Source organism: Lytechinus variegatus, chromosome 15, assembly GCF_018143015.1.
Source record: "Lytechinus variegatus isolate NC3 chromosome 15, Lvar_3.0, whole genome shotgun sequence".
Taxonomy (NCBI): Eukaryota; Metazoa; Echinodermata; class Echinoidea; order Temnopleuroida; family Toxopneustidae; genus Lytechinus; species Lytechinus variegatus.
The window spans coordinates 1,589,647-1,609,732 of record NC_054754.1 but is presented as its reverse complement, the minus strand read 5'-3'; the positions used below and the strand labels follow the sequence as shown (position 1 = coordinate 1,609,732).

Genomic DNA, 20,086 nt, shown 5'->3' with positions numbered 1-20,086 from the left:
AGAAAGGGAAAATCCCTATTAGACAAGTCTCATGTGGTTGTCTCTTGTGATTATTAATCACATACACTGTTTCATCCTGTGCCTTCGATCATACCGCTTTCATGAATTCACCCTTTAGACCCTGTTGTATCATTCCATACAAGCCTTGTGGGTGAGTTAAGGGCAATCACCCACAATAAAGTTTTGACCATGTTCAAAACATTTTTGCTTGCAAATCAGACTTGCGTGTGCTTCTGCTGGCAACTGCGTGTGAGATTTGTTTGAGATGCCGTCAATGCGAGGCGAGCTACCTGCGGGTAGAAAATAAAGTCACCTACATGTATAAGTCACACGCAAAGCTTGCACGGAATGATGTGACAGAGTCTTGGATCATTGATTACAAAATAGTCTGCACTATTGTTTACAAGTGGGGTGAGATAATAGTCTGGATTGATTATCACAATGGTTAGAGTGAGTGATGAAACATGTGAATCTGAATGTACAGCACTGGCATACAGGTAGGGTGGGGGAGGGGGCAATGACCAAGAAAGAAAAGAGAAATGTAAAGAATTGAGTGGAAATATAATATCATTTTCTTAATATGTCAGAAATCTATGAAAAAAATAGATTTGTGTACTGTTATTAAGTTCAAAATTACTCGCTTACTTTGCTTACTCGCATCTTTATAGAACTTTTGCTCCATCTACTATATCTGTGAACCCCCCCCCCCGCCCCCATATATTTTGGCTTATTATTAAAAGCTTGTGCCGCGGCATGCAGAAATTTGACCATTCATAAATTCAAATGATCAAGAGCTGGTTTAGTACACACCCATGAATTGTAGAGGGAGCATCTGAGTAGGTTAGGTCATAGTTTCCTGATCTAATCAAGATGTTTCTGGTTCAGCAAAGAGTATTCTAAAAATATGTCAACTTATGTAATGATAAAAATGTATGCTTTTACACGGACTGACATAAGGATTGAAATTAATTTAAGTTCAATTATTAAGTTTGGGAATTTCAGTCATGGCTTATTGATGATTTTCAGTTGCATTTACACATATGAATAATATAAGCGACTTATAACTCACAGAACAATGCGTAATATGTGATTTGGATCAATTATTGCAAAAGCTTTTGATCAGATTTCTTGCTTTGGGGCTTTTATCTGCAACAATATAATTTTTACATGATTTGAAGCGTATCTGACACCCTAATGTACAAAATGTTCATTATTATTATGATTAAATAAAACATATCTCAATCACAGAACCATTCTTTTTACACTAGTACAGTACAGCAATCATGGTGAGTACCCCCCCCCCCCTGATATTACACCTCTAACAGAAAAGAGAAACTTACTGCAAACTCCTCTGGTTGGACTCGTAGCATATCAAAGACTGCCCTGTCATAGCTCTTCATTCGAGGTAATGTCCATCTACTGTCTATAGCAGGATCTTTCTCACTGTGGTTCTGTAGAAAAAGAATAAATCCAACATAAAAAATAGTGATACTTCTAATGGTGGTACGTACATATACATCATGTCTGTATGAAAGATTATGTGCAACATAACTACATGTATCAGAACAAAAGTATTAAATTATGTCATTTCTAGTGCATAAACTTTTTTTTTACATGGCATTTTTTTAAATGGAATAGAAAACAATATAATTCAAGGAAACAACAAGTTTTCAGGGCCAAGAGAGGGACTGAGGCCAACAGAAAGGTCCCTCAGAGAGGACCTTTAGCCATTCATACTGTGTTTGCTTGTTTATACCTCAATCACATTTGCTCTACGGCGGCCGTACGGTGAGTCGAAAATAGACAGATTATTCTTTTTTATTCTAGCTACCTATATGCACATGTAGCTGGTAAAACAAAAATATTAAAAACCGTTTTCAACTTGCCGTGCGGCCACTGTAAAGCAATTATGACAGAGGTATTACAAGCATTCATGCTCTGGAAGAAATCATGGAAGAAATCACCACATGTGACCACTGCTAACCACATCAAATATTCTCGTCATTATTTCTCATCATCAAATTAGACAATAAAAAAAATTGGTTATTGAACCTACATGTGCAGAAGTACCATGTAATGTATCGTATAGAAGACAAACCATTTCAATTCCACAAACATTACATTTCCACAGGTGTACATGAATGTAAATTTATTGCAAATAAATTAGAAAAATAAGAACAAAATGGTCAAATAACACAACATTTTACCCTAATTCTCCTATGCGCCACATGTCTCCTGCTACAATTCACTTTTTCCAATTCTCTGCACACTAAACACAGCAAAGCACCCATCTTGAATCTTGCTTTTTAGTCAATAACACACAATCGAATATAACACATAGTGAATGCAGGAAAATGAGAGGTGTATATTGACGTAGGTAGGGGAAAGTGATTCACATCAGTGATATATCAGGAATCTGACTCACAGATTCTGGCCGCTAGCCCTGAATTATTTATTTCAAATTGTCCGCAAAAAACTCAGGGGTTCACTGATATACATAACATTGTTTACCCTGATTAGACTACAAGTATTCACACATGCATAATGAATATTAAACTCTAGCTGTTATGGTGTTTCATATGTAAATTTGCGTCAGTTTCCCACTTAAACTACGTTTAGACATTCCCTTCATGACCTTAAAGTAGAGTCTTAATAGGTATTAATACTACGTCACACTTTTTCTGCTGGCGTTTTTCCTTATTCATTTTCATAAATTAGGGTCCAGTATTTTCAGTGCTTTTTTGTAATAATGTAGGCCTTGACTTGTAATACTATATGTACTATTTGAAATATTATGCTATCAAATGTGAGTTATTGGAGAAAGATGATATGGCTCTTTGAAAATAATAGGTTGGCAATCTTACATCCAGTGCAATTGGACACACATTTGGCAGGCTTTAAAGTCACTAAATCTATTCATGTATTTACTGCATCTGTTCAAGTTTATGATCCAGCTGGATTAAAATCAAACATGTGCCAAGTTACTGAATGTGAATGGATAAGAAGCCTTAAAAAGGAGAGATTTACAATTCTTTATCCAAGTGAATTAAAAAAAGAATAAAGCAGTATGAAATAAAAATATATAATTGTGTTAAGATATAAACCTTTTTTTTATGAATGGGACAGTTTTCAGGAGCAATGCCAATGAATGCTGAACAACAATGTCATGAGTGAACAATTTAAAAACAGACTGTCATGTAGGTCATGCATATTTTCAAGAATTCAATTCTAGTGCATGTATTCATAGAAAACATTTCATTAAAATACATCATTTATTTACATGTACCTATTGTATGTATGATACAATGTAGAGTGATTTAATGAAACTATAATTTCTATGCATATCATTTATCAATTCCACCGACAATCTAAAATCAAAGGTCAATAGATTTTCATATTTTATATTCAAAGACAATTCTATTTTTATCCCATGTCATGAAGGGTGTTTAGCATATAAGACATCAGAAATAAATCAACACTTCCCTGACTGTGAATGAAATATATTTTTGAACAAAATCATTCCAATTAAAGAAATTGCATTTAGTAGCTTTTAAGTTTAATGCATTTTCATCCTTTACATTCTCCTATTCGTTTTTGAGCCTTAGTTCATTTTATTTCCTTCTCATTTATGGTCATTTATTTATTTCCATATTTCATATTCATACTGCAATTTACATGTTTTCTTAAAATTTACTTTCTATATATCTAATGACAAGGCTTTTTCCTTTTGTCCCTCTCATGTTTAATTTTGGATGGATTTTTATGAGCAAATAAATTGAATTGAACATGAGTACTGATATTTAATTCATATACAGTGTATATATTGAGGATAAATTTCTATGTTTAAATATAGATCAATAATGGAATGAATGAAAATAGATTCCTTGCCAACTGAAAGGAAAGCTCCTTTAATCATACCATAGTAGGTCTATGATCATATTCAGGTGATTCTATATAAAGCCAAGCCATGGCATGGGTTTTTATTCAAATGTCACAGATAATCCTTCACAAAATAATTGGCAGCCATTGGATTTCTATTTTAAAACAGGGAAATAAAGGGGCCATTATGTGTATCATGTATTCACCTTAAATCTCATTTTTTATTACCTGCATGATGATATTTCATGTTGTTTTCAATTGTTGTTTTGTGAGTATGAACACTGAACTGAGCATAAAACAATTAAAATATGTACATATTGTTGACTACTGATACTACAGGATAACCTCGCCTCGCTATAATCTCGCATCAAACATTTTCTCTCAAGCCACTCCTATGAATAGAGAGATTTCGATTGTCTGCGACTGCAACGTATTCCTAGTTCACCGGAAGTGGTGACACCGCTCGTTCAGTATCACGTTCGTACATTGATGAAAACAGTTTCGACTTAATCGACGTACCCGTACTGGGCCCGTACCAGACCACAGCATATACCAGCGTGATAGCGAGCGGGCCGTGGGCCGATGCTCGGCCGGAGAGTCAGGCGCAGCATCACCCTACGAACCAGTGGGGCGACTGAGGGTGCAACACTTGCACTCTTGCGCAAAAAGCCGCAAAAACACAGTTGTTTGGAAATAGAACATCAATTACCTATCGGATATGTAGTGTCTGAAAACAGGACACACTAAATGTAATGGAAAAGCTGGTAACAAGCAGTAATTTGCAGTTTACCAGCCCTGCTGAATCAACGAAACTCAAGTGTTGATGCGGCTTCATTCATTTTTGCTAAGCTTGGATGACGTCATCATGCACGAACAAGCGCTCATTCGAGCACTATGACAGCGAACGTCAAAACCTTCAAATACGAGTCACAGATTTGGGCAGTGAACGAGAAGGCTCGTCACAGAATACTTCGCGCATGCGCAGTGCTCCCAAAATCCCTTAATCTCGTACGTCCACATGGCTCGTCTCAGAAAACGAAAGGTCTCAACTATCACGGTCTGCAATCAGTGTGAAGGCAGACCACTACAACACTGGTATTTAAACTACAGTCAGTGTTACATATCAACGTTTTCTGGGGTATAAAGTGAAATAGAAAAAGCAACCAATGGATAAAATTGATTTTATTATTATGTAAGCATTAAATTGATGAAATTAATGTAATTCAGACTAGAAGGAAAGAAAAATAAATAAAAAAATAAAAAGGAGTTTTGATCGAGGATCGAGCAAAGAAAAATGTGTTTCCAGCACCTCTGGCACTTAAAATCGGGTTTATGTGCTTTGTTACGAAGGTCATAAAAATCACCTTTTTTTGTGTGAATGGGTATATAAAATTTACACCGGGACTGTACTGGGATAACTCCTCTACTGCGAATGCATTTATTAGGGTTTATATTGGTGTCACTGTCATGCGGCAGCACCAGGATAAATTTGAAAAAAACACTGTAAATTGGGTTTAAGTCTAAAAATATTTGACATTTATAGTAGCCTGTGGAATATAATGCATCAATGTATTGAGCATATATGGAAAGCAAGCTACTGCATATGAGAGCATTTAAGGCATGAATAATTTAAGTGACATTTATTTTTTAACATCCCCCGAAAATAATTTAACGCGTTTACACGCTGTATCGACTTTTTTGTCGCGTGTAAACGCGATTAACTTGCATTGGCTCTCGGTGCAAAATCAGCAATTTTGCACCACAAAAGTACTAGGTTCAGAACCGCGAGCCAATGCAGAATCAACTTTTTTTCTACATGTAAACAGAAAGTTGATTATGCATCGGCAATTGGTGTGCATTTCATTTACTTTACAATTATGACGTACTTGTAAGCACCCCGATCCAGTGTTGTCTTTATTATGACGTATGATGTTGGTGCTTGGGTATTTCATCCACTGATCTGTGTTTTTGCCACGCGAGCCGATTCTGCACCGCGAGTTTTGACAGCATGTAAAAGCGGTGCAAGATAAACCAAAAGCCGATTCTGCATTGGTTTTTGGTTCTGAACCAAAAGCCAATGCATATGTAAACACAGTAAGAACTTCTTTATGACTCTTTATGACATTATTATTTCAAAAACTTTGTTTATGACAGCTCATTCCTGCATGTACATTATTGAAATTATCATGTCTCACAGTTAGTAGTTACAAAGTGAACATGAATTACAAATAAAAAGAATCCCAAGATATCATTCAATATAGCATTGGACATTGAGTGGTCATTTTCGCAGCACACTCAAATTATAGAGAAATAGAAAATGAATATATCACAATTAATATCCACCTACTACTATAACAAAACGCATACCACCAATAAAACACAATTGTTGTTTTAAGATCAGTCTACCTGTCACATATATTTCTAAAACATGTAACCATATAAATTGTAAGAAAAAATATTGTAAACACTGTTAAAGTGATTGGTTAACATTGGTTTGACTTTTAAAACATCTGAGCTAGAAGGTCACCCGTGTCTTTGATATTTTACAAAAATGAAGCTCAGAAAAAAATTGCGTTCGAAAATAATTATTTAGTGCTTCAAAAATTGAAGCATAAGGTGACCGGAAACACCATTTTAATTTCATCCCATACACTTATGTGTACTATTTAGGTGTCTATAAGATGCCTATTTACAAAATCGGGGTTTGCCTTGTAGTTTTAGCTTTTCATTCTCAATAATGGTTATTTTCAGGGTTTATTAGTTCTAATACATGCGCTTGTACACATGATTCATCGTGGTTTGAGAATTTTTTAAATCTGCTGCTCACAAAGTTAAACAATACCTTTAATTTATAATGTAAAATGCTGAAACTCCTGCCTTAATAGAATACTAGAATAGAAGACATTCTGGATAATATCTTCTGTGATAAAGTAATACTAAAATATGATAAGGTAAAATGTCTGCAGATTAAGAAAACCATGGGTGGATTAAAGCTGTACACAAAATCAAAGACATGGGAGAGGCGCAGGCAACAGTGAGTAGAGATTTAAAAGCTTACAAAATATATTTGACCTTTTACAAAATCCAGCCTGAAAAGGATACTCACGTTGTTCGGTGATATCCATCATTGAAGTCTAAGGTTGGGGAGATTTGTATCATATTTGTGAGCTTAGGTGTGGAGAGGTTTGTGCTGATTGATTTCAAAGGTTTGGTCTGAAATAGGCTACCAATCCTTACTTTTATGATATATCTCCTTCAATAACAAATGTACTAAAGCAAAGGGCGATTAAAAATCTAAAACACCCACACTAAATCTAATACCTTTCTAGTTTTCAAACTAGAAAATCTAAGATAATTAGGACAGTCTGTCATCTGTTTTTCTATTATTTATAAATAAATAATAGTATAAATCAATTTGTTATTTTAATTATTTTTTTCACATTGAGACAATGTACAACTGTATAATTAATTATGAAAAACTATCATAAAAATTAAAGATAAAATTAGTCAATATTTATAAATTATAATTCTCATTATCAATTCAGATACATTCAGATACAATATGAAAAACTATCATAAAAATTAAAGATAAAATTAGTCAATATTTATAAATTATAATTCTCATTATCAATTCAGATACATTTAAAGACAAATCAATGTTAAAGAGAAAAACAATAGAGCAAAAGATGTCTCATGTCTGGTAATGCAGGAATGATGATAGTGACCCTGTTAAACTTTAGATAAACAGTTATTTTTTCTAAACAATTTAACATTACAATTATTACCACATCTTCATATAATGATTTCTTTTTGTTACATCATAGGTGACCTGGAAACAAATCTTAAATGGACAGTGAAAACATTTTTTTTTCTGTGAAATGATACATTCACTTGAGAGCCGATGCCATGTTAAGAAACAAAATACATGAATTAATCATTAATCTTTGTTATGCAATTAAATTTATTTCTTGGCATGCATGCTCTATTTTGGACTTCCATATGTTTCTTCATGAATCATCACATGCATCCTTGAGTCTAAATGTATCTGTATGCATTACCTAAAAGTTTTAGAACTAGGCACGTTTAATTCTGTGTTCAATCAAATGGCTAATACCCAGTTCCCACTGTTGGGATTTGCGCCACAATTGAAACAGTGGTCTTGAAAACTCTTAATCGTGGAGTAATTGCAGTGATTATATCAAAATGTATAAGATTGTATCACATTACTTGAGGCAATCGTATTGATCATAGAAATTTGTTTGGAATCAGTTACAAATTTCCGTGATCACTTACGAAAGCCAATCGTTGCGTTTCGCATCACACTACAATGGGAACGAGGCATTCAGTTCACAAATCAAAACGTACACAAAATGATATTTCAGGAAAGTATTCAAGAGCATTGCTTCCCCTCTTTTTAAAGCCCACCCACTACCGTCACAGATCAGTAATTTTGATCTAGGAAGTACAGGTCAACTTGGAGTGACTTGCAACGTAATCAGGTCACTGTGCAATATCAAGTTTTGAGTTGAGTACTTTCGTACCATGCGAAGTTGTTAGTCTGTTCTCAATGACAATTTATATTTATTTTGTTAACGTTACATGATGATTCATATTTTGTTTGTAGCATTTCACCGCATTGTTGCATAACATAACGCAATACTTTGTAGATCAGGGGGATGTTTTTTTACAAATGTACGTAAAACGAAATATCATGCTGTGAGGTGATTACATGAGTAAACGAAGCCACTTGGAGCTTATTTAATTCTATCAACATCCGTGGTTCTGCAGAATCATCATTCTAAGACACACCATTTTTCAGTATTTTATGTTTGTGTTTTAAGAGACATTTACTTCTACAACTGAGATTAATTTGATTGCACACAATTGTCTTTAAAAAATATGTTTATCCAGGGTGAAAATGTGTTTGCACTGTAACAAAAAAGTACTGACTGAATGCATCTCAAATCCTACCAGCCTAAAAGTTCCAAGACTCTCTCCAACCAACAAAATACCTCAGCACTTTAATAGACTTGCGATTACTTACCACTGACAAGCAGTCTGTAAATAAGAAGTACATCGGGATGAACTGACAAGAGTCGTCTTACAGCTAAAAACAAACCAAAACAATCGTCCGTGACTTTACGCCCAAATTAAGCCAAATTGTCCTGGATTATGTAGGTTTAGCGTTGATGGGAGAAGAGCAAGTAGGAAGAATGGTTGCTGAATCATACAGCAGTTTGCGCAAACGTTATCATCAAGACTTAAAATAAAAAAAATTTGTCCGAGACTGGAAGGTGAAGGGGAAGCTATGTAGTTATTAATAGAACTTCTAGTCTGGGTGAACTAGTCACAGGTTTTCAAAACACCAGGGAAAATGTCATTTTAAAATCACAAAGAAACTGTGGAATTTTTCAGGAAGTTCTGTTGAAAAGATGGCATTTTGTTTTCCTTAATCAATTTCCTGACTCTCTAACACAAAGCGAATCAGAACATGGAAGTAAACCATCAATACCCTCTTAATTAATCATTCTTGGCATAGGATGTATTCAAAATCATATAATTGAGCCAATGAGGCTCAACTGAATAATAGAAATTAGTACTAGTAATAGTCACATTTACAATGTGAATGCATTTTAGTAAAATCCTGCATTGAATAGAAACTGAATTAGGTTGTCTAATTTATCACCAATTTTCTCAAATATCCTGTTCATGAAGGGACTGCTTCCAATACGACTATATACTTATTAAAAAGATGGTATACTCTCATTTCTGACAAAGTTAAGTCCTGCCTGCTTTGTGTATGTGGGGTGTGAGTGGGGTAGAAGAAATCAATACTGCCAGGGGTGTGGTGGGGGGGGGGGTAGAAAGAGGCTGGGGACGAAGGGAAATGTGTTGTGTTTTATCATTAACACTCCCTATTCCACGTGTTTGACACATAGCCAGGAAGTTTGTTGTTAAAGAGAGGGGTACACAGGGCCCTGCAGAAATCACATATAAAGTCTGAGTTTTGTGGTATTTTCAGTTTAGTAAAAAAAACTTCAGCAATATATATATACCTTGTATTCCCCCACAAAAATATCAATAAATAAAATCTTGATCTACCCTATAATTATCACAGAATAATATACTCCTACCAAATTCAGTGATAAATCGAACACTGATTCTAATATAATTTTGATCATTAAAGATAACTACAAAGTTTATTAAATTTTTATTGTTTCTCCAAGCAGTGATTGGATTTCATGCCTTTATATTTTGTAGGTTATCTTGATTTTCCAAAAGGCATATCTCCAATTCCAATTCCAATTTAAGGTCAAGCATACATTTTCTTTCATTACATGTTTGTTAAAGGACAAGTACACCCCAACAAAATGTTTATTTTAATAAAGGGAGAAAATTTAATGAGCATAACACTGAAAATTCCTCAAAATCGGATGTCAAATAAGAAAGTTAAATGTCGATTTGAAAAGTAGAGAAAAATCCAACAAGCATAATACTGAAATTCATCAAAATCGGATGTACAATAGGAAAATTATGGCATTTTAAAGTTTTACTTCATTTCACAAAACAGTTATATGCACATCCTAGTCGGTATGCAAATAAGGAGAGTGATGTCATCCACTCACTATCTCTTTTGTATTTCATTGTATAAAATACTCTAATTTTCTTCCCATTGTCAAGTGAAACTAAGATAAATTCCTCCCTGAACTTGTGGAATCAGCATTATTTTAGTAAAATATGGTTAAGTAATGTTGGCTATTATTGTCAAATCTGAAAAAATGAAATACTGCCTTTTTTCAAATAATAAAAAAACAAAAGAAATAGTGAGTGAGAGACATCATTGACTGTCTTATTTACATGTCACTGATTTGTGCATAAAACTGTTTTGTAAAAAACAGAAAATAAAAAAATGTTATAACTTTCTTATTTCAAATCCGATTTTGATTAAGTGTTATGCATATTTTATTTTTCTTTATTTATTCAAATCAACATTTTTCTGGGGTGGACTTGACCTTTAAGGCTCAGAATTTCTATGATGTACATGTAGACTGATTTCAGCTTATGACAAGTTGATGACTGTTAATTTCCATGGGAGCCCCTTCAAAACCAATTCCTGTATTTACTGATGACTTTAAGTAGCATTTGTAAGGCCTTTCCTCAATTGATCGAAATGGAATCTAATGCAATATATAGCATACTTCATTCTACATAAAAAATGTGGAGATTGTGATGTAGGAAAAAAATCAGAGAATTCAACTAGGTAAAATGGACAGTGAAATGATGAATGTGTAGACCTACATGTTCTATCAATTTCATGTTTATGAAGGTGTTGGAACCAGAAATTATATGTATCTGATTCATACTAAAATATATCATAAGTTACAATAAATATTATTTAACAATAAAAATAAAATGACAGGATGGTGAAAAAAATTCCACGACAGGAAATAAAAATTATATTTCACTAAATATACTGAGCCTTTAGAAAACATTTTTCAAGAAAACATATTTTCTTTCAATTTTTGTGTGAGATTCAAAACTGCAACGAAGGCGTTCCACACAAGTGTGTGGAGTAGTGAGCTCGAAATGTGCGAAGGTCACTTACCGAAGAACGGTTGTGTCCTCACGCTAAAACCAGTTTAATCGTGTACATAACCAGCACTATATTGTAAAACTACTTTAACTAAACATGTACAAATTGCAGTGGTGAGTTTACTCAATTATTTTGAAGATTATTTTCATATTAAGTGACAGCATGGCTTGAATTATCAATTTATTCTTTTAAAATCTATATCATTTACATGTATAATGTGACTTCCATCGACATTTATGTCTTCTAATTTCTAAACATAGTCAGTAGAAGTTAAATTTTTTTCTTGGAGATTTTGATGAAAGAGAGAGACAGAGAGAGAGAGATAGAAAGAGTGACAAAACTATTCAAAAAAATTCTGAACACATGTGACTATAATCCTGCTCGATTCAACTTGAACTTTTAGCCGTGAACTAAAAAGTGCACAAAGCCATGAAAAACTTGACTGAAACTTGTAGATTTGAAATATAACTGTAGTACCCCGAGATTTCCTGTAGAGCTTTATTTGCTTCAAAATGGTCATGAAGAAACATTGGACATAAACATGATCCCCAGGCTTAGAGTCAAATCTAAGAAATTTCTTGCTTGAAGTTGTTTCAATATAGATCACTTTTTAAGTCTGTATACCAAATACAAAAAATATGTATTTTTGCTTGTATCATACACACAGGAGATTATTCCAACTTCCATACAGCATTTGCCAATAAAGTCAAATCATTTTTTTAGTTTAGAATATGCAAACATATTTCTATCTTAGAATCAAACATATTTTGTAGTCCCAAAAGATTTGACTCACACATGTAGGTAGATTCACCTGTACTGTACATCAATACATTAAAGTTGTTCAATCTTAATTGTTTATTCTGTTCATAAATCAATATAATGTGCATAGAGGCAGTGTTCCAGTATAGCATGATATCATATATGAGCTCAAGCAATCTTCTTCTTAATATGAGCAGTTGAATGAAGTCTTTGATAAATAATATTTGGATGAGATCATGGTCATTCCCGGGGGGGGGGGGGGGGCTACTCCATTATAACATGATACCTATGTATCGTGCCAAACTTGGGGGTCGGGGGCTCTAGGACTAAATCTTGGTCTTAAAATGGAGGTCTTCGGAAATGCCTCTTGGATCAACTCTATTGCTAAAAATGTAATGCTCTGTATTGACCACATCAAATTATGGGGTATCCGCAACTCACGTCACATATGGTAGCACTCTGTCCAAAAAGAGAAACACAAATTTAAGGATCTCTGGAATGGAAATTTAGGCTGAAAATTGGGGTCTCGACTGCTGCACATACATATCATACATTTATACTAAGTAGCCCCCCCCCCCCCCGTCAATCGGTCGGAGTGATATATAGTCTTTAAACAAAAACCTATGCCCTTGCCTGTCATAGTACATTTGTTCTTATCTCTGCTTCCCATCATTGGTTACAACTCACATGTGTTAGACTGCAGGTGACCAGTAATCACATGAGTGGTCAAGCACTGACCATTGAAGTTAAATCTCCTGTTTCCTCTCCTAAATCAAACCAGGTTGACATACTTTCACAACATGGAAAAGGAAATAAACATCTTAGATGGTTGGATGGATGGACACATGACTGTGATACTGTAGCAAATAAGACATAGGCTCACTGGAAATACATCAGCTCATCCCTTGCAATGGAAACCTTTTAAGTAATATTTTTAAGTAATATTTTTTATATGAAAAGCTGGAAAGGTTTTCCACCTTTCCTCATACATGAGTTCTTTATTAACACCTTTTTCCACTTGGGTTATGAACAAGACCAGTCAGAGTTCTGAAAAGACCTAACCATCAGTTGTTAAACATCCACTGTATACGCCATGTAGAACACCAAAATACACCAATGAGTATTGAGCTAACACTGTTTAATTAAACACTGGTACTTGCATTAAGTGCTCCTCTGCATGGTGTAATTTTAAACCACACTTGTTGTGTATTAAACTCTGAAGACACAACTGCTACAACCATCAACACCAAAAGAATGCCATCTTCACCAGGTTTAATTCCTCCATGCTTAATCTCACACTAACAGAAGCGCTTCCATAGATGCAATGGGATTATCTTAGTACTGATGGAGCATTGGTACTGAGGGAGCATCAGGGAGGCTGCGAGGGAAATTGGGACTGAGCCTCCCTTCCTTCCGTCGCCTCAGACCTTGATTCAACAACTCATGGGGGTGAAAGACATTCAATGTTCTCCTCCAGGTTCTGACTCTCACCCTGGAACATGGATGTGTTCTCTCAAAGCGATCATAATAATAATATACAGTTCTTGTATAGTGCATATCACATCATGAATAATGTCTCTATGCGCTTCCAAAGGACTTGGATATTATTACCCCAGCTGTAGGTTGGCAGCTGTAATTACTAAGATTACAGCACACACGCATTTCAAGGAATAAATTCCTGCCAGGTACCCATTCACCTGACCTGGGTTGAGTGCAGCACAATGTGGATGAATTACTTGCTGAAGGAAACTATGCCATGGCTGGGATTTGAACCAAGACCCCGTTTCACAGTCCGGAGACTAATCCACTGGGCCACAACGCTCCACAATGATCATGTGAATGAGTGCTTGTATCTTGTCCTCCTTTTCACACTGGGCATAGACAACATCAACATTACTGCATTGATGAATAGACCAGTGTACAACTATCAATTTGTAATGATCTAATGCTTTAATAGAGGGTACAGAAATTGCATACAGACAACATTCAGGTTGTGTTTACTCCCCAATGCTATGTCAGGTAATTATGAAATTCTCATATTTTCTGGATAGAAGGGACATTATTGTAGATGTTGGCATAGTAATGTGTCATTTTGACTACTGCTGTGTATTCTTAATCATTATATTATAGAATGGAAATGTAATATGAGAAAGTCAAGTTCATATCAAGGGGTATTTCCAAGTGTCTTGTAGGGGTACCTTACCTCATACCACAGGCCCATCATAGTATTCCTTTTCTCCTCGCTCCCACAGGTGAGCCATTTCTGAATCAGAGTCTCCAACATCTAGTCCAGAAATTAGTCCAGGTCCGATCCACGTTTAATCCAAATTAGTTCAGATCTACTCCAGATCTGGCCCAAATTAAGTCCAGATTTTTATGTAGTCCAGATATAATCCACATTAATAGTGATGATTCAAGTTTGATCCTACGTCCTGAATTAGTCCGTGTCCGATCCGCATTTAATTCAATTCATTTTATTGTCCACATGGAAATCTAAGTTAATTCAGATCTACTCCAGATATGATACACGTTAAAAGTTAAGATTGAAATTTGATCCTCAGTCCCACGAGTACTCAAGAAGACGACTAGACTTTATATGGCCAAATCCACATCTGGTTTAGGTTTAGTCCAGATTCAAACATTGGTAGTTCAGAAGAAGTTCTCTGATGATAAGTGCTTAGACTTGAACAATCATGTACATGAAGCTAACATCACATTACAAACTCTCCTGTGCGATTCTGATGCCGACGGAGTGATGACTTTCATTAAGCTTTGGGAATATCCTTTACAATCCTATTTCCGAAAACCTTGGCTCAGATCTGATCTCCTACTGACATTGAAAGTGCATGAAATATGAGGCAGCCTTGTCCAAACAAGCATGAAACCCAATCTATGCTGCTAGCCCATGTACAGTATCTACATGTACCTTGATATTTGATGAATAATTGCTTGATTTTGTGAGATTCATCATGATTATTCAATCCAAAGGTTTTACATTCATGAAATCAAGTGCTGTTTTATAAAAAAAAAACAAGAAACATATACCATTTGTAGATGCTGGAGCCTCAAGACTGCTAAAAAGTTGATTGATACAATGAACTGTGTGTGATTCTTCCAAAATTATTTTAAGGGAGTAATTTGCCGTGCCAGGGGAGCTGAATATAGCATTTAAAAAGCCACTTAGGCCCCTAAGCCAATGTGCAATATCTAAATATACTGTCTGGCAAACATATGCACCTATATGCACGCATTCAATGCCAGTGAACACTAGATGATCTCTTCAGCACTGCGCTGAGCTGACTAGTTAGTGACAAATGAAAAAGAAGCATGTGATGTCCATAAATATAATGAGGCTTTTGTGAAATTTACCCCAGAAACTCTCCACCTCACATTTTATGTCTTGCTATTGTGACATCATTCAATATACACCTGCTTATTGAGTCACATGACATCATTCAAAAGAAAAAAAATGTTCAAAGTTTAACGCCCACAGTCAGTTAATGGTACTACAGGCCAAACACTTTAAGTTGTCAGAGAAATCTAGAAACTGGCAATCCAAGAACATAGACATTTCCTTGAAGTTGCACAATGTCCATACATGTTTATGGCCTATTATATTTGACCTCTGGTTGATAAAATTACAGGTATATGATTTTGAAGTAAGATTTCCAATGTATTGATGTGCTATTCCTGTACAAGTTCAGTTGGCTATTCTCCAGGTTGCCATGGTAATGGAGTAGAGCGTATGAAAATGGATAATATTTTTTACCTCAACGCATGCGCATCACTGTGCAGTCACAAGCCTGAAGAAGAGCCGCATGGCATAAATAACACAAGGCTCATTCATCCAATCAGGATGTCACCAAAAGGTATCACAAATTATCCAAGTTAAAAAGAAAATCTCTGAAAATGACAAGAAGATTCTCCTCTCGTTGCATTTGTTTATCTAATAAAAATCAAACAGTCCGATGAGATTCCAGAGTGTTAGAAGTATGGAGGTCAGAAACCTCATATGATATCACATACCGAGATAAGAACTATTCCATGCTACAGCTAGCTTCCGTATCATCCTACAAACTGAATGCTAGAATGACACCTTTCCCCCAATGAACTAATTAGCAAGCGCTGTTCCGTTGTGTTGCCTCTGTTCATGTAGGGGGAGGGGGGCGACATCCACAGCTATAGATAGAAGATCACACTGAGAAATTCGCTGTATCTCTTATAGACAACTCATGCCACTTATTATTGAAGTAATGATTCATAGAGCGGTTGCTTCTTCACTTAGTTCTTCCCTCGTTAAAGTTTGCCTGCTGCATCTTAATTAAGCATCGTGAACCAGGAAACGTCGCTATTAATCGTCGGGGGATCCGGATTAAAGTTCCAAACTATAAAAGCCACACGGTACATCCACTTTGACAACTGATGAGGTGTTTATGGTGTGTTCCTCAAGAATTCAGTAGTGATGATAAGGGTGACATAGACAGTGCTGTAATCAAGGCTATCAAAGGACACAGCAAATAAAAGGAGGGAATTAGCTGGAATTTGAGTCAAGGAGAGACTCTGACGTAAAACAAGCAAACAAGGAAATGGTTAATTTGGCATCATCTAACAGTTTGAACAACAACATATTTATTGATTTATTTACCTTTTTCTTCTCAGGAACGAATATTTGCCTAAGAAAATGTAATTTAGTGCTTGGTATGTTCATTCCCATATCAACGTGTTTCTCAACTCCACCAAGAATTATATGATTACCAAATGAACTCTTTTATTTATTTATATTTATTTATTTGTCTTATTTTTTGCAGGGTAGCCTGTTCTGTGATTAAAACACTGTTCTCAATCAGGGACCTGCACAAATAAATATACAGTTATATACATGTACAGGCCAAAAGTCTACATACACCCATGAATTAAGAGAAATCTGTTCACTTGCCAAACATCGTAAAATTTACCATATCTTGAGAAATATAAATACTACATGTACTACCATGACAAATTTGGTATCAAATGAAAGAGTGTAGTAGCTCTTTCACATGATTGGCATGCCATTGGGATCAAAGCATATTTCAGCTGGAATTTCCTTTGAAGAAAAAAAGTAATATACGTGCCAAATGTATTCTATTGTTTTTTTCATATTTTCAAACATTGTTTCATAGAAATACATGTATATAAATGTCAAATCTATTATTTATATTACATTTTCTATCATAATATGCCACCACCAAACAAAAAAGTGTAATCGGAAACATTTGTGTCTTTGTCTTTGTGATTGTCTTCTCACAAGAGAATTTACAGATAAATCTACAATATACTGCATAGACTACTGTATATGACACAGTTCTCATTATACTTTCTAAAACCGTAAATTAGTTCAGGATAACAGTTTGGAACATCACTTTGCCAGCATTCCCATTTGATCAGTTGAAAGTGGTTATCAAAACCACTTCAAGTAAAGTGATCTTGTTGCCATGGAAACGCTCTCAGTAGGGTGACGTTTCGTAACAAATTTGAAAGCGCAGCATAGACATTCTGTAGTGTGTAGAGTAGTGCGCTCAAAATATGCGCAGATTGCTTCCCGAAGAAAGGCTGCGTCCTCACGGTAAACCAGTTTGACAAGGGGAAGCCATCTTGAAAATTTCTGAAGTGGTTTTGAAGATCCCTTCCGAGACCAATTTGACCATTCTCATTACACCTTAAACTAAAACTAGTTTCCACCAAACTAGTTGGCAGTAAACTAGTTTTAGTGAGAATGGTGTCTATGTGTATATACTGAATATTTACATGTGTATGTATGCAAGAAGCAAGATCCAAAATTGGACAGACTATTATCAACAGAGGGAGGCAAACTACACACTGGATATGCATGGATCCAGTGTCCAAATACTCCTACAGTGTTGAGTGAATTTTCACCTGAAGGATACTACATGGTTAAAGCTCATAGCCAGTGTCAATAGACTATTGAATAGGCCTACAGTAAATTTTATAGTAAATCAGCTTTAAATACAAAAAAAAATTTCTGCCAAGTAATCTGACACTGTACTGATTTCTGACAGAGTTCAATTTTAGCATATTTCTATTAAACAGCATGCAAAATGTAGGCTAATCAGTGAAATCAACCTGTAAACTTGGACTTGATCACTCTGCTACTGTTTTTTTTTCTCTAAAACTTGAATTTTTATATTTCTGGTATTTTGTTTTATTTTCTAAATATAAATACTCTTGCTAATACACAGTCTTGAAGCAAAATCATACAAATATACATTTGTGTGATTCCTAGATAGAGGGTCTTCATATCAACAGTTAAAGTAGTATATTTCTATGCGAGTGACGTGGCTATGGGGATATAAAGAATGATGATGAATGAATTGTTGAGGTGCAGTAATTTGAGTAGCTTACGGTTGCTGTGTACAATATGAGCTTGTATTGATGTGCTATTCCTGTACAAGTTCAGTTGGCTATTCTCCAGGTTGCCATGGTAATGGAGTAGAGCGTATGAAAATGGATAATATTTTTTACCTCAACGCATGCGCATCACTGTGCAGTCACAAGCCTGAAGAAGAGCCGCATGGCATAAATAACACAAGGCTCATTCATCCAATCAGGATGTCACCAAAAGGTATCACAAATTATCCAAGTTAAAAAGAAAATCTCTGAAAATGACAAGAAGATTCTCCTCTCGTTGCATTTGTTTATCTAATAAAAATCAACAGTCCGATGAGATTCCAGAGTGTTAGAAGTATGGAGGTCAGAAACCTCATATGATATCACATACCGAGATAAGAACTATTCCATGCTACAGCTAGCTTCCGTATCATCCTACAAACTGAATGCTAGAATGACACCTTTCCCCCAATGAACTAATTAGCAAGCGCTGTTCCGTTGTGTTGCCTCTGTTCATGTAGGGGGAGGGGGGCGACATCCACAGCTATAGATAGAAGATCACACTGAGAAATTCGCTGTATCTCTTATAGACAACTCATGCCACTTATTATTGAAGTAATGATTCATAGAGCGGTTGCTTCTTCACTTAGTTCTTCCCTCGTTAAAGTTTGCCTGCTGCATCTTAATTAAGCATCGTGAACCAGGAAACGTCGCTATTAATCGTCGGGGGATCCGGATTAAAGTTCCAAACTATAAAAGCCACACGGTACATCCACTTTGACAACTGATGAGGTGTTTATGGTGTGTTCCTCAAGAATTCAGTAGTGATGATAAGGGTGACATAGACAGTGCTGTAATCAAGGCTATCAAAGGACACAGCAAATAAAAGGAGGGAATTAGCTGGAATTTGAGTCAAGGAGAGACTCTGACGTAAAACAAGCAAACAAGGAAATGGTTAATTTGGCATCATCTAACAGTTTGAACAACAACATATTTATTGATTTATTTACCTTTTTCTTCTCAGGAACGAATATTTGCCTAAGAAAATGTAATTTAGTGCTTGGTATGTTCATTCCCATATCAACGTGTTTCTCAACTCCACCAAGAATATGATTACCAAATGAACTCTTTTATTTATTTATATTTATTTATTTGTCTTATTTTTTGCAGGGTAGCCTGTTCTGTGATTAAAACACTGTTCTCAATCAGGGACCTGCACAAATAAATATACAGTTATATACATGTACAGGCCAAAAGTCTACATACACCCATGAATTAAGAGAAATCTGTTCACTTGCCAAACATCGTAAAATTTACCATATCTTGAGAAATATAAATACTACATGTACTACCATGACAAATTTGGTATCAAATGAAAGAGTGTAGTAGCTCTTTCACATGATTGGCATGCCATTGGGATCAAAGCATATTTCAGCTGGAATTTCCTTTGAAGAAAAAAAGTAATATACG

General features: G+C 35.3%; 1 protein-coding gene across 5 annotated transcripts in view; it reads right to left on the bottom strand.

The window, feature by feature from the left end:
• Positions 1-20,086, bottom strand: part of LOC121428331 (ras-specific guanine nucleotide-releasing factor RalGPS1-like) — an 81,764-nt gene that overhangs the window by 30,405 nt on the left and 31,273 nt on the right. For 4 of the 5 annotated variants that reach the window (XM_041624900.1, XM_041624902.1, XM_041624901.1 and 1 more), the window contains exon 3: positions 1,341-1,451. In XM_041624900.1, the coding sequence (XP_041480834.1) occupies positions 1,341-1,451 (111 nt within the window). Of the gene's footprint in view, positions 1-1,340; positions 1,452-14,435; positions 16,821-20,086 lie in introns of those variants that run through there. The other variant, XM_041624904.1, reaches the window with a different exon arrangement.